Here is a 12,835-nt window from a genome sequence, read left to right as displayed (position 1 = left end):
GGGCAAGAGTCCAGAACCGACATAAGGTTATTCGTATAACGACAGCACCTCAGAGGGCTACCGAGGCCACACCGTGCTGCCCGCTGCATAAACAAAGCCAGAGACGGCCCTGCCCAGACCCACTCGGCCAGCGGCACAGACAGGAAGAGAAGCTGGATGGCAGGAAACCCTCACACTCTGCTGGGCCCGGGACAGTCCCGCAGCCCTGCAGAGATGCTCCCCGGGGCCGCGCATCACTTACTATTTCCGTGCCTCGCTCCCTGGAGCCTGTTGCTTGTTATAGAGACGGACACGTGTCATGCAGAGAATGCCAGCGCCCCACATGCTGGATGCCCTCGCTGAGCCGCCCCTCGCTGCCTCCACGCCAGCTCATCACCAGCCCCGGGAGCCAACGGCTCACCGAGCAGCGCCTTTTTTAGCGGATCTCAACCTTCCTTCGTGAGCTGGAGGCTTCTCCCCAGGGATCCTTTCCCGCTCTGTGTGCAGCTTGTATTTTCACTCGGCAGAGTTTTTCTGAGCTGGTACAGGCCAGATTAGGCAACCACTGCTCTGTTATGGGACGTAACCACAACCTGGCTACTGCGTTCCTCTGCCTGCCTGTCACCCCTTTCCCCCCCGGCTGGCCTCTCCCCTTGTGCAAAGGCTGTTTCCCACATCCTGCAGCTCTTTTTCACAGGACCCCACTGCCTCAACCAGAGCCAAACAGCTGCTTCCCAAAACATTCAGCTTGGATGCAGATCACCCTCTCCTGAGGGTAGGGGCTGTATGTACCCTCACAGTTCAAAGCTCAGAGCATCGGATGTAGATATTTCAGCCTTAATCAAACCCCCAGAGATACGAGGGGGATCAGCAGCACCTTCACCAGGTCCCCAACCTCTCCAGGAGATTGCCAGGGGAGACTCTTGCCACAAGCTGGTCCCCATGGGACCGAGCTGCCCGGGGAGCTTCAGAACAGGGTAGGGAAGACGATGGATAAAGGTGGGAGGCATAAATACCAGTAGTCGGATGACCTGGTTACTGCCCAGCAAGAGCACCCAGTGCCTTAAGGCCCTTAACACATGCCGAGCATCCCCAGGAAAACCACAGCGCATCCCTGCTCTGAAGCCAGGTTACAGCTCCAGTAACCTCCCAGCTACAGACCGGTGCCTGCGAAGGACACGAGCACCAGCACAGCATCAATTCACCACCTCCCCTCCAACGTGAGATCCTTGCACAGGAACGGCAGTGCCTTGGCTCTCCGGCTTGCGGCAGGACCACGCAGCAGAGCCGCTGGCATCTCATGAGCTCAGAGCAAAGGCACGTTCCCTCAGCCTCACACCCTGCCTCCCAGCAAGGGCACAGCAAACTGCAAACTGAGAAATAAAACCACAGGAGGTGGTATTTGGGCATTTTAAAGGGGTTTATTAGCTCACTGCCATCCTGCCCTGCCTATGAGAAAGCAAAGAGTTCAGGGAAACACCCAGAGGGCCCACACCAGAGCTGGGAATAGCCTTCCTGGAACATAAGGGCATGGACAGGCTCAGATGTACCCACGGGCTGGCTTCAGCGAGCTCGGTCTTCAGGGACCGCAGTGCCTGGGTCTGACAGCAACAATCAGACTTGACGCTCCCGCTCTAGCGAGCGCCGAGAGCGATAGGACTTCCTGGTGACTCGGAGCACACGCAGGCAAGAAAGGACACGAGTTGCATTGTTCATTCACGGGGGTCTGAGCGCCCGCTACAACCGCAGCACAACAATAATATGCATCAGGATGAGAGGATTTAAGTGTCCACATACTGCCCAGCTAAAGGCTGCTTGTAGGGGATCTGCAGTCCCAGGGCAGCAGACTGCACATCCCAGAATACCATGCCTGCTTTCAGGATCGTTGCCTTCCGCCCCCCCAAACCCCTAAGATCTAGTGTCACCTCAATACAAGGGCATTTAAAGTTTGGAGAAATTAGAGCTGGACATCTTGGCAAAGAAAAGCACACTATCCAGTACATCCAGAAGGGAAGCCAGAAGAAAATAAGGAATTTGAGATTCACTTTGTGTGTGTGTGTGTGTGTGATGCCTTTGAAGCCTCTTTGACACTCAGGGGGTGCCTGGGCATTTGGAGTGGGTGAGACCGAAACGACCCAGAGCTGTGTTGACGGGGAAGGACAGCCCCGCGCCCGCAGAGGTCACAGGACGGCACGAGCTGGGCTTTGGCTGAGCTGCTTCGGCACACGGCCACAAGCCAGCAGCGAGGAACCTGCCACACCGCCTCCCCACAACGTAACGCCCCGTCCCGGAGTCCCGCCACCCCGGGCTGTGCAGGGGAGAGATGGCGTATCTCCTTACAGACACGGCGTGCCCAGGTTCGGAGGCTTCTCAGCATCACGCAGCAGGCCAGCACGACCAGCCGTCTGCGGGGTCACAGCTCTGTCACCGGGCAGCGAGATGGCACCGCATCTGCCCCAACCACCGTGCTAAAAGGGGCATCGCCCAGACACACCAGGGAGGAGGAACAAACCACCCCGTGTCTGTGCTACAGGGGGGAGGCGAGGGGGAGAGGGGTGACACAGTGAAGTGTCACTAAGCACGGATCACAATCCATCTACTAAAAGCGCCTCCAGTGAACCCTGATGGGGAGGATGGGGAGGGGACGGAGGATCCAGGATTCACTTCAACCAGCGATTACGCTAAAAATAAAACTCTCCTTGTTTACAGAGGGATATTTAAAGGATGAGCTAACGCATCTTTTCCCATTAGTGAAGACAGCCCTCAGAGGTGTGACAGAGACATTCCCTTCCCCGTTTAGGCATTCTGTTTCTTCGACAATAGCTGCTCCAGCCTCCACGTTACATACTGGCTTTCTCGGGGCAGTTTTTCACGTGCTGGTTCCGTACGGAAGCTGCCGGACGGACCGTGGGACGGTGGTGCTGTACATAAATGGCAAAAGCTCTCCACACAGTCCAGAACTGAAAAGCAGCAGGAGCATCTGTATTCAGCCCTTAAAAACGTGTCGGGGCCAGACAAACAGGCTCCGTAAAAATGAGAAAACACTTAGTGCCAGAGGCTCTGAAGAAGGCCAAGAGCTTCCACGCCAGCCGTGATTCAGAGCCCTTCACGCCGCAATCTCCCCGCTTCGCTTGTCCCACCGTGCAACAATACCTGTCTGTCCTGAAGGCGTGTGGGGGACTTACTACACTTTAATACTTCCAACATAGGAAGCACTAAAAAAAAAAAAAAATATCCCAGTCTCACCCACTGAAAAGAATCCGACAGACCCAAAGACGAAAAGACAGACTGAGCAGATTTTCAGTAAAACTCCGCAGACAAATTCCAGTGGCTGCTCCACTTCTCAGGAGACCAGAGGGCTAGGCTTTCTTAAAGCAGAAATATTACTCCTTTGATCCGAGATGCTGCCCTGGGAAGCAGGGGCTGAGGGACTCCTCCTGGCACCGCTGCCTTCACCTCTGCTTGCTCCGCGTGAGCAAGGGGGAGAAGCTGCACAGCCACAGCTTTACTATGAACCAGGGAATGATACAACACAGGGAAAGCTCCGACGGCGCTGCCCTCGTTTCTGCAGCACCTCTCCCAAGGCTACCGCCGCTGGCCACGGTCAGAAGCCAGCTCTGCAGCGAGGCAGAGCTTTACCGTCACCCATCGGGGCCGTTCACGGGAATCATTCTAGGAATACGGATTTCAGCATGACCTGACGTGACACCGTCTGGCTGATCCAGCAGCCCCTCTCCAAAGGCTTTACATAATTGGGATAATAGGAGCTAGAAAGCTGCAGTGATGGCAGATGTAAGAGCGGGTTACTCCTATTTATGTACTTATTATTTCTAGCAGAAGTAGGAAAGACAGTGGGTTTTGATTGCTGCAGAGAACATGCTCCCAAGGTGCTGCTCACCCCTTCATCTCTCCTGCTGAGAAGGTGAGCTTCATTTCTAGATACCCAAGCCACAGGGGAAGCCAAAGGTTTTCAAAGAGAAGTTTAGCTTTCTAAAGACAACAGTGGGTCTGGCTTAAATTATTTACTCTGTCCGAGCAGTCCCAGCTGGCTTCAGGCATGTCACTGAACCTGCTCCGCTGGCACTCACCTGCAGAATCAGGTAACTTCCCTATGACTGATAGGAACCAAGGATAAACTGACTAATCCAACATAGACCCAGAACTTCACACCCCACCTTCACATTTTATGGGCATATTCCTTTGATCTCCCCGTCCCACGTTCCAAGATCCCTCCCAAACACGACGTCGAGATGTCAATAGGAATAAATCCTTGCAGGGCAGACATTGAAAGGGATCGTGCCAACCCCCACACAGAACAAGACCATGCCGAACACGCTGTATGTAACGACAGCTCCTGACAAAGGAAAGGCAGGATGTAGTCAAGCTGCCCTGCGGGCATGGGGTTCTGCCCAAAGCAAACAGTATGTGAACAGAGCCCTAATACAGGTAAACTAGGGCTCGCATTTATGATGCAACACTCCTGGCAACTATCCTATAGAAAAAGGCAGGGCTGCAGCTTTCCCGGGCAATGGAACGTGGCCATGGGTCGGAGAAGGAGTAAAGACTGCTCAGGGAGGCTCAGTCTGGAACAAAAGCAAACAAGCAGCCGGCCCACAGCTCTGCGCACTCATCCTCAGTCACAGGGGAAAAAGGACTCAGTTCCAGCAGTCTGTGTAACTTGCTGATGGGGAGATGGGAGTTTGCTCAACCCAAGATCTTGAGCAGCTTTTCAGGTGAAACACTTCTGAAATGGGTGTAGGAATTCTTGAGGTACTGGCGCAGCTGCATTCATGCTGCCTGTGAGATTACATACCCGGGGAGCCTTGCACAATGTCACTTTTGTCCTTTATTTCATCTTCCATAGGTTTTCCTGCTCTCGACCTGTAGTGCTTCCCATATAATTCAGTATACACCTCGACAACAAGGGTAAATGTGTGCCAGTAGCTTGCTTCAAAGAAGGAAGCTCAATTAACTTGCTGCAGGTTACCCAGGATTCCTGTTCGTGGTATTACAGGACCAGAATGAAAATGTGTACTGGAGTAGGGTACTGGTGGAAAGAAAGGGGAAGAATGAAGGGAAATCCTTCACCTCAGCTTCACCACCAGGAAAACGGGACTGTACCACTGCCCCCACGCAGAGGATGAATCGTGCAACGATCCGTGTTTAACTCACACGTTTCCAAAGCACCTAGCTATTACAATTGTACAGTGATGCTTCCCTTTACCACCTGCCACTGCATGACGCTGAGTTTCTCCTCACGCTTACAGAATGGTCCTCAGCTCCTTTCCGCTGCCCCATCCTAGAGCAACGGCTGCTCCTCTCTCTTCATAAAGTGCAGATGATGGACAAGCAGTTTTCTCTGCTTCCAAAGACGGCGCAACCCGGTTTCAAGCAGAGACAAGAAACAAACGGCAGGGATGACAGCAGCACATGGCACGGACACAGAATGGTCCCCATGCTTTAAGGGGAACCACTGCCTAAGCCCACACATCAAGCTGCCTAATGGGGGCCATCAGTGGGGCCATCAGCAATTCACTAAGCTCAGAACCCCCCTGCTTCACACTGAGGTGGCTGTGACACCACAGTGTCTTGCCAGGGCCTCGGGCATCTCTTTCTAACAGGATGATCTAACATGAGGCATAGTACAGGGACATAACACCAAAAACAGTTAGGAAAACTTCAGCTTGATAGATACTGAGTGAAGACTTGTGCCCTGCAAGGTGGGAAGGAGAAAAAGCAGAGGAAAAGGCTTAGCAGACATTTCTTCAAGGACAAGCCCCTGGAGAAATTTAACAGGCAGGGCAGTCAGCCTGTGGATGGGAAACGTGTAGCGGCACATGAGGCTGTTGGAAAGGGGCACTTGGCCCCAGAGCCAACGTGTCTATATTTGAATCAACTTACGATAATAAACATACCTGGCAACAGCCCACAGTCTCCTTTTTATTTTTCTTCCCAAAGCAGCAATGCTGAGGAATCGGGGGATGGACGCACTGACAAACAGGAGGTGAAAGGAGAGGGCAAAGGCTGCCCTACCTACCACTAGAGTGTAAGAAGAGGGATCATCTCCAGACCCAACCCCTCACTGAGACCATGAGCTCTGCATGTCTCCAAGAAATGGCCAGAGACACCCTGAACGTGTCACAGCACCGTCTCTCCGCTGGCTTTCAATTCCAGGAAGCCCCTGGTGCTGAAACAGGCTCGGAGCCAGAGAAGTTAGCGCGGAGCGGGATGATGCTAGCGTTTCATCATGTAGTACAGCTCCCAGGAGCATCCACACCCTCAAGTTTCCCAAATTCCGCAAGGATAAATAAACAGGCGCTTACTTGCCACCACACTCTCGAGAGCTGCCCAACGAGGGCAGCAGAGCCAGGGCCAAAAGGCAGCACCCGGAGTGCCCGGAGGAAGAGCGCAGGGAAGAATTTCGCCGCCTGCAGACACGGCAGAGCCTGGATCAAGCCTATAGAAATGCATTTATCGCTTTGGTACCAAGGGACCGTAATAACAGTGATACAGTTTACGCTGCTCAGACTGTGTGGGACATGGAAAGCTACAAAGAAGTTACTGATGCTAGGGGAGCTGACTCCTAGCCAGTGGTTCAAGGTACTATTTTGTCCCCTTAGAAAAAAGCTTGTGTTTTTATTACCAAAGTTTCTAGATTATATGAGGCAGCAGTTCCACAAACCAGGTAATTTTACCATGGGAAGACAAGCAAAATATAGACTTGGCAATAGGAGAAAAAGGTGTATTTCTTCCATTCCCAGTCAATTAAAAGGACAGCACATCTACTACAAGCTAAACATCTTTTCAGTCATCCCCACCTCTTATGAAAGACCTTCCTAACCGCAAACAACGCTTGGCACTATTTTATGTGCACGTGAAGCCTCACAGGTACATAACCACCCCTGCCAGATGGTCAGCTACGGGACCTGCAAAACACGGCATCTTACCTGGCCCACAGTGATCGTACACAGAGACAGAAACCCCTTCCCACGGGAACTGGGTTCCACAAATCCACAGGAAGGCAGCTGAACTTCAGCATCGAGTGCTAAATCCTGGGTCATCAACTTAATGAAAAATTCCAGGCAGGTTTTATTCCCAAGCCTGTTTCCTATGCCACGCAGAGGGTCAGGAATCAGCTCTGTACGCTGCCTGGTCAGAAACTGCTTTCCCACCCATTGCATTTCATCTCTCGGCCACCTCTGACCCTGGGACTACTGGAATACTCGAAATACCTAGTGGTGTTGCTTTGGATTAGACTGACCACGGTGAGTTTCTCTGAAAAAGCCTGCCCAATCTGTCTATGGCAGAAAAGAGCCTGAAGGATCTCAGTGGTAGCGTAAATCATTCAAGTACAATCAAACGTAATGGGACATCTGCTGCGAGAGCCAGGAGAGGGGCGCCAAGAACCGCAGCAGTTGCTTGCTGTGCGACAAGAGTCCTCCAAACCTTCGTGCACTGCAGCAGAGTCCTGCTAGTGTCAGAGGCTATTTTCATTAACGCTACTCTCCCTAATTAACCGCGGATTTAAGAAAGCGACCTCAGTCTTGCAACATCAGCCATACAGCAGGGATTCTACAAAGACCCCTTCCTTCCACTCTGATCAAACAAGTGCGTGTTTACTGACACAGTTTAGTCGTTTAATCCACCTTTCTGGAGGAGGAAGAAAAAAAAAAAGCCTTCAAAGCTTCACACCCTGCTTGTCCTGGCAGATTAATTCCAAGTAGCAACGCTGCAGAACAAACCCATCTTAAACAGAGAAGCCCAAGATGTGCTTTGTGCTCGCCAGCTCACACCTGGTGAGTTCAGAATCTACCCGCAGCTTCCCTTTAAACAGCCGGTCGAAGAGCCAAACTGCCAGACTGGAAGTAAAACCGTAGTACCGAATAAAGACGTTGCTGCTTTCAGCGTTTGCGATCTCCAGTCGAAACGCCAACTGCGTATTCGCTTGCGGACCATGATCCGGCAAGCATTCAGGCACGCGTTTATACACCTTTGCCAACCCCCCTGGAACTGATACCATTCTCCTCCTCTAACTCACAGGGTACGTGGGGGGTGTCAGACGCGCTCCCACATGACATGTGCTGTCAGAGACGACTCCACTCCGCTCTCAGTGCTACCGATTCCTCCACTGTCAGGCTGTTCCTAACAACGGAGACGAATGAGAAATACGTGATCATTTAACTGGAATCCTACGCTTGGAGGAGGAGCGTCCAAAATATCATTTCAAAAGCCGCAAAGGAAGTCTAAAGAAATTTTAAAGACGATTAGAAGACTGTATCTTTGGGAGCAGCAGATACTGCTGCAGCAAAATTGGGGTTATTAGTGTCAGATTAGCATATATAATTAAGAAGCACTGAAAGGCTTCAGAAGCTACCAGTCAAGTCATTGACTTGACAGTGAAGATCAAAAGTAAAATGATATGCAACTGGCAGAGTTTCTCAAGCTCCTGTGGAGCAGATTACATTGTCAAGAAGTAAGTAAATCGTAAAGACCCTGCTATGTAGCACACGGGGTGTGCGGCAGGCTGCGTGCGAACGCGTGTGGGAAGAGCGACGCAGGCACTTGTGACAACACCAAGCAAGAACCAGCTCAGGCCTGGAAGCAGCATTACCCCTGTCTCCCTTATCTACCAGGAATTTACCGCACTGCAATTCAAAGACCTCTCACGTGTAGAAAATCTACAAATTCACAGAGGGAAATAAGGAATACGCGTGTTATCTTGAACTGGGAAACGTGCAACTTGAGCCACCTCTGGAGCACACGCTGCGCCCTGGGTTGTGCCCTGGGAATCTGTAATGATTTTTGTTGAGATTTATCAGTTGCAGTTTGAGAAATGCAACACACGTGGCAGCTGGGTGTAGAAGGGACTCTGACCCACTACTGCTACAAGACGCCAGAGGGGCACTTCCTTCCAGCTGGATGCCGTTCCACGGCACTGTTCCGGCCACTACCTGGACACCACCGCTTCCTTGGGTGGGAGTGGAAGAAACCAAAACACAGGATTAAACAGTTTTACCTGATCCTGTTCTGCTATGTGAAGATGGTCCTACAACATATACAAACAACAAGCTCTTCCAAAACCGCACTAGCTACCTAAATATTCTGTAAAATGTAACTTTTTTAATTCAAAGTGAAAATAAATTGGACAAAACTGGGGAAAAAAAGATACAAATATGGTGGAAGCGCAATGAGAACGTACATTCCACTGTGCTGCTTTGTCAAGAGAGAAAAGGCAACAAATACAACCTCTTTTCTTTATCCACACAGCCTCCAAGGTAGACCTGTAACGCAGAGCACAGAATCCTCAGCAGTTGCATTCTTTGCCATGTACGATACTGACGCTGTATCGTAGATGTCATCAAACATGAAAAGTCAGGACCTAGTCCCCCCCATGCTCTGTAGACGGCGTAAAATGGTTCACACAAGGTCACATCTGGGGGAATTGGAATTATTGTTGGGTTGTCGCGCACGTGCACAAACCTTCAGTTTCACGTGCTTTAACCTTTTCTGATCAAAACGCCGCCCCGATACCAGGTGGGCCCTGTCATCCCTTAGTATTTGCTTTTGTGATTTATCAGTCCTAAAAGCATCACCCATCCAATCTTACAGATAAAAGAACACGGAGCTTACGAGCGACCCAAGCGAGCCGCAGCCCTAAAAGCACGAAGCCCAACTACCTTACAAGTAGGGAGCACTGCCTGTTTCGCGGTGAACGCAAAACAAGCCACACTAACGACGCACAGCTTGACCCATCTTGCTACAGGAAGACTTCCCTGTGGTGAATTCCCACACTTGTTTTTGGCAACCCTAACAAGCTTTCATGCTGTCTTATGGAAGAAGTAGTCTCGCATACCAACTGCCGGCAGATTACAATCTTGACAGCAGAAAACACCTATTTGTAGTTAACTTCTACTTACCACCCACTTTGTTTTCTTCAGCACCTGAAGGGGAACAAAATTCCCTATTCCAACCATTTTTTTCTTTCTTTCAAGGCTGTGATTTATTTAGATTATCTTAATGCCGAGGAATTCAATTTCTCTACTTCCCGGTGGCAAATACCACACAACACATTATTTATTCAACTGTTCAACACCAGTAACACTCCAAGTGGAAACAAGTAACTTTTGTTATTTCTCCTCTTACTAGAAACCGTGCAGCCAATTGCACTTGACTCTGAGATACAAACTTTGCAAAAAATACAGCTGGTACTGTTCGAGAGGGCTGGGTTTTGGCTGCATAATAACCCAACTGTATTCCAGCCCAAGGTCCCAGATTCCCCTATCACCTCCTAAACCGTTCATCCCCCTTTGAGATCACTCGTTCATGCATGCACAAATGGAGTGTACGCACAAATGGGCCGTTTTTCCCACCCTAGGGCTCTTGGAAAAAAACCCAGTATCTCGCTGGGCAGGGGTACGTTTGGAACAACCACGTAACAAAGCTGCTTGTTAGCCCATAGAAGTTTCCTGCGGCTCGCTAAGTCCTTAGACCAGCTTTACTTCATTTATTGTTCCTAGTTCATGATGTGGTTTTGGCACCGGACAGCAGAAAAGCTAACTCCAAAAATCAAAGTTACAGCAAACTAACTTGCCGGAGGCGATGCATGATGAACTAACCTTTTGTAGCAGAGCAGACAAACAAAAATGTAACCCGAAGCATAAACAAAAGAGTAGCCAGCGGTTTAGGGGGGAGTGAAGTTTAAAGAAGAAACACATGGAAATGCCTCAGACGTGTTCAACTAAGGACTCTTCCCTTGGCATCTCAAGATAAAGGTTCAAGAACAAATTCCGCTTCGGGACAACTACTAATTGCTTGCAAAAGAAAGGTGGAGGCGTGTTATTTATTGGAGAAGCATAAGTGGGAATGAGACCCGGCCTCAAGAATGTCATGCTGCAATCAACCCTGTCCCTGAACAGACCTCAACCATGGGCGAGTCCACTTCACCCCCGTATTTGTTTTCTGATGAGTAAAACAGCGGAGACACCTCATCCCACCTGTTTTGGGAAAGATCCTGCAGGGGAAGAGTGACTTATTATTAGAAACACATTCTCAAAGGTTTTATCAAGTACAGCATGTTCTTGCACAGCAAAATTTCGGCATAAACCAGAAAGTCCATCTGATCAACTCTGTTAGCTTCTCAGCGAATAACGTGACCGCCGCACGCGCGCCCCTTTCCTCTGAAAGGGGAGAAACCATACTGCAAACCGGCAGGAAAGCTCCAAAGCCAGATTTTTCACAAGACCCCACTCAATACAAGAAACCCATCAGTGGAACTTTCTCCTATCCCTGCTATAGCTTTCTCAGTCGGGTGACTATTTCCTCAACATACGCACTCCACTTGGTTAAAAACTGGGATGGGAAGTCCACACGCCTGTATGCTTGCCTTGACGTTCACAAAAATTAACCTGGGGAGGAAGTTTAGATCTCGCCCAAAGAACGTACAGCTTGCTGCCCTGTTCTTCACCTTGTTACATCTGCTAACCAGCCACGGGATGTACTCGGTCACTCCGTGCAGGAAGACGTTTACAGATAATATATCTTCCCCTAACGACCCCGTGCTGCAGCCTTTGAATGCCTGCCATCCTCAGGGGGTGACGGAATCTGACACGATCTCCCTCCGGGCAGCAGGAACAAGCAGACTCCTCTTCACAACCTCACCGGGAATAATGAAAAGATCACCTGACGGTAACCTTGGACAGCAAATAAATGCTCTACAAAGGCCTCACAAAAAATTACATCCTCTCACAATAAACACCTTCACAGTGGCACAAGAACTGCTAGTGGAGCAACACAGACTATGAAATGAGGAGAGAAAGGCGGAAAATGGTCGTCTATCTGAAGAATTTGGATGGGGTGACTTTGCAATCAGCAGAGAAATGAAAAATGGGCAAATTCGCAGACCTCAAAATACCGGAGAAACGCTAAAAACGGCATCAAGAGAGACCTGTGGGCCACGGCAGAGATCAGTGGCCCTGAATTCATCACGGCATGACTGAACCCCGCAAGGCAACGTCTCACGAAACATAATCTTTGCGAGCAAAAAAACCCCAGAGAGGGTTCAGGCAGTATGGGCACACATACAGCCCAGACACATCTGGTCCCAAACCTGGTGCTGAAAACAGCCAGGCGCCGCGGCGCAGGCCACGTTCAGCACCAGTTGCTCGCCACAGCTGAATTCCCAACCCTACCGTACCCTAACCCACGCCAGCACCGCATCCCTCAGCGCTGCAGGGTTCCAGGGGGTTTTACCCTGCCCAGATGCACTCCCAAGGGAGGGCGTGAGAAACCCCATTCCGCGCGCTGCTGGCTGCATTGCCGGGAAGCAGAGGCTCGCTAGCCTCAATGGCTGGTTTGGGAATATTTTTTGCCCAGTTTTTTGGGGATGGGGTCACATTTCCTACTCACACCGTTCAAAACAGCCCTCCTACAACCAGTATGGAGCCAGTTTAGCGCGGAAGAGGGGGTGCATCTCCGACAAAGCCATGGGCTCCAGGCAGCTAGCCGTCTGGGCTGACTTTCTGGGGAATCCAGGAGGGATGTGGGGTACAGCGGGCTCCCGGCGAGGGTCTGAGGGTACTTACGGACACAGAGACAGGCCACCAGCTTGGCAGCCTCGTTAGGCACCGGGCAGGTGGGGAAGATGGGCTTCAGCAGGTAGGTGGCGAAGACCAGAGCCACGATGTACTGCGAGGAGGGCCGGATGATGAGCAGCTCTATCCAGAGCTTGAGGAAGGCGGGCAGGGAGCCGTACACCTCCAGCATGTAGGCATAGTCCCCACCGGACTTGGTGATGGTGGTGCCCAGCTCGGCGTAGCAGAGGGCCCCCACGATGGAGAAGGCCCCGCAGACGGCCCAC

At 51.0% G+C, this 12,835-nt stretch overlaps 1 protein-coding gene across 1 annotated transcript in view; it reads right to left on the bottom strand.

Annotated features, from left to right (window-relative positions):
- SLC7A5 (solute carrier family 7 (amino acid transporter light chain, L system), member 5) overlaps window positions 1-12,829 on the bottom strand; it is a 34,251-nt gene extending 21,422 nt beyond the window's left edge. The window contains exon 1 of the mRNA XM_010157041.1: window positions 12,561-12,829. Coding sequence (XP_010155343.1) covers window positions 12,561-12,741 — 181 coding nt within the window. The 5' untranslated portion in view covers window positions 12,742-12,829. The remainder of the gene's footprint in view (window positions 1-12,560) is intronic.
- Between the last annotated feature and the right edge of the window lie 6 nt (window positions 12,830-12,835).

The sequence above is a fragment of the Eurypyga helias genome, unplaced genomic scaffold (genome assembly GCF_000690775.1).
Source record: "Eurypyga helias isolate BGI_N326 unplaced genomic scaffold, ASM69077v1 scaffold13808, whole genome shotgun sequence".
NCBI lineage: Eukaryota > Metazoa > Chordata > Aves > Eurypygiformes > Eurypygidae > Eurypyga > Eurypyga helias.
The sequence above is the reverse complement of the archived record's forward strand: the minus strand, read 5'-3'. Positions and strand labels throughout refer to the sequence as shown.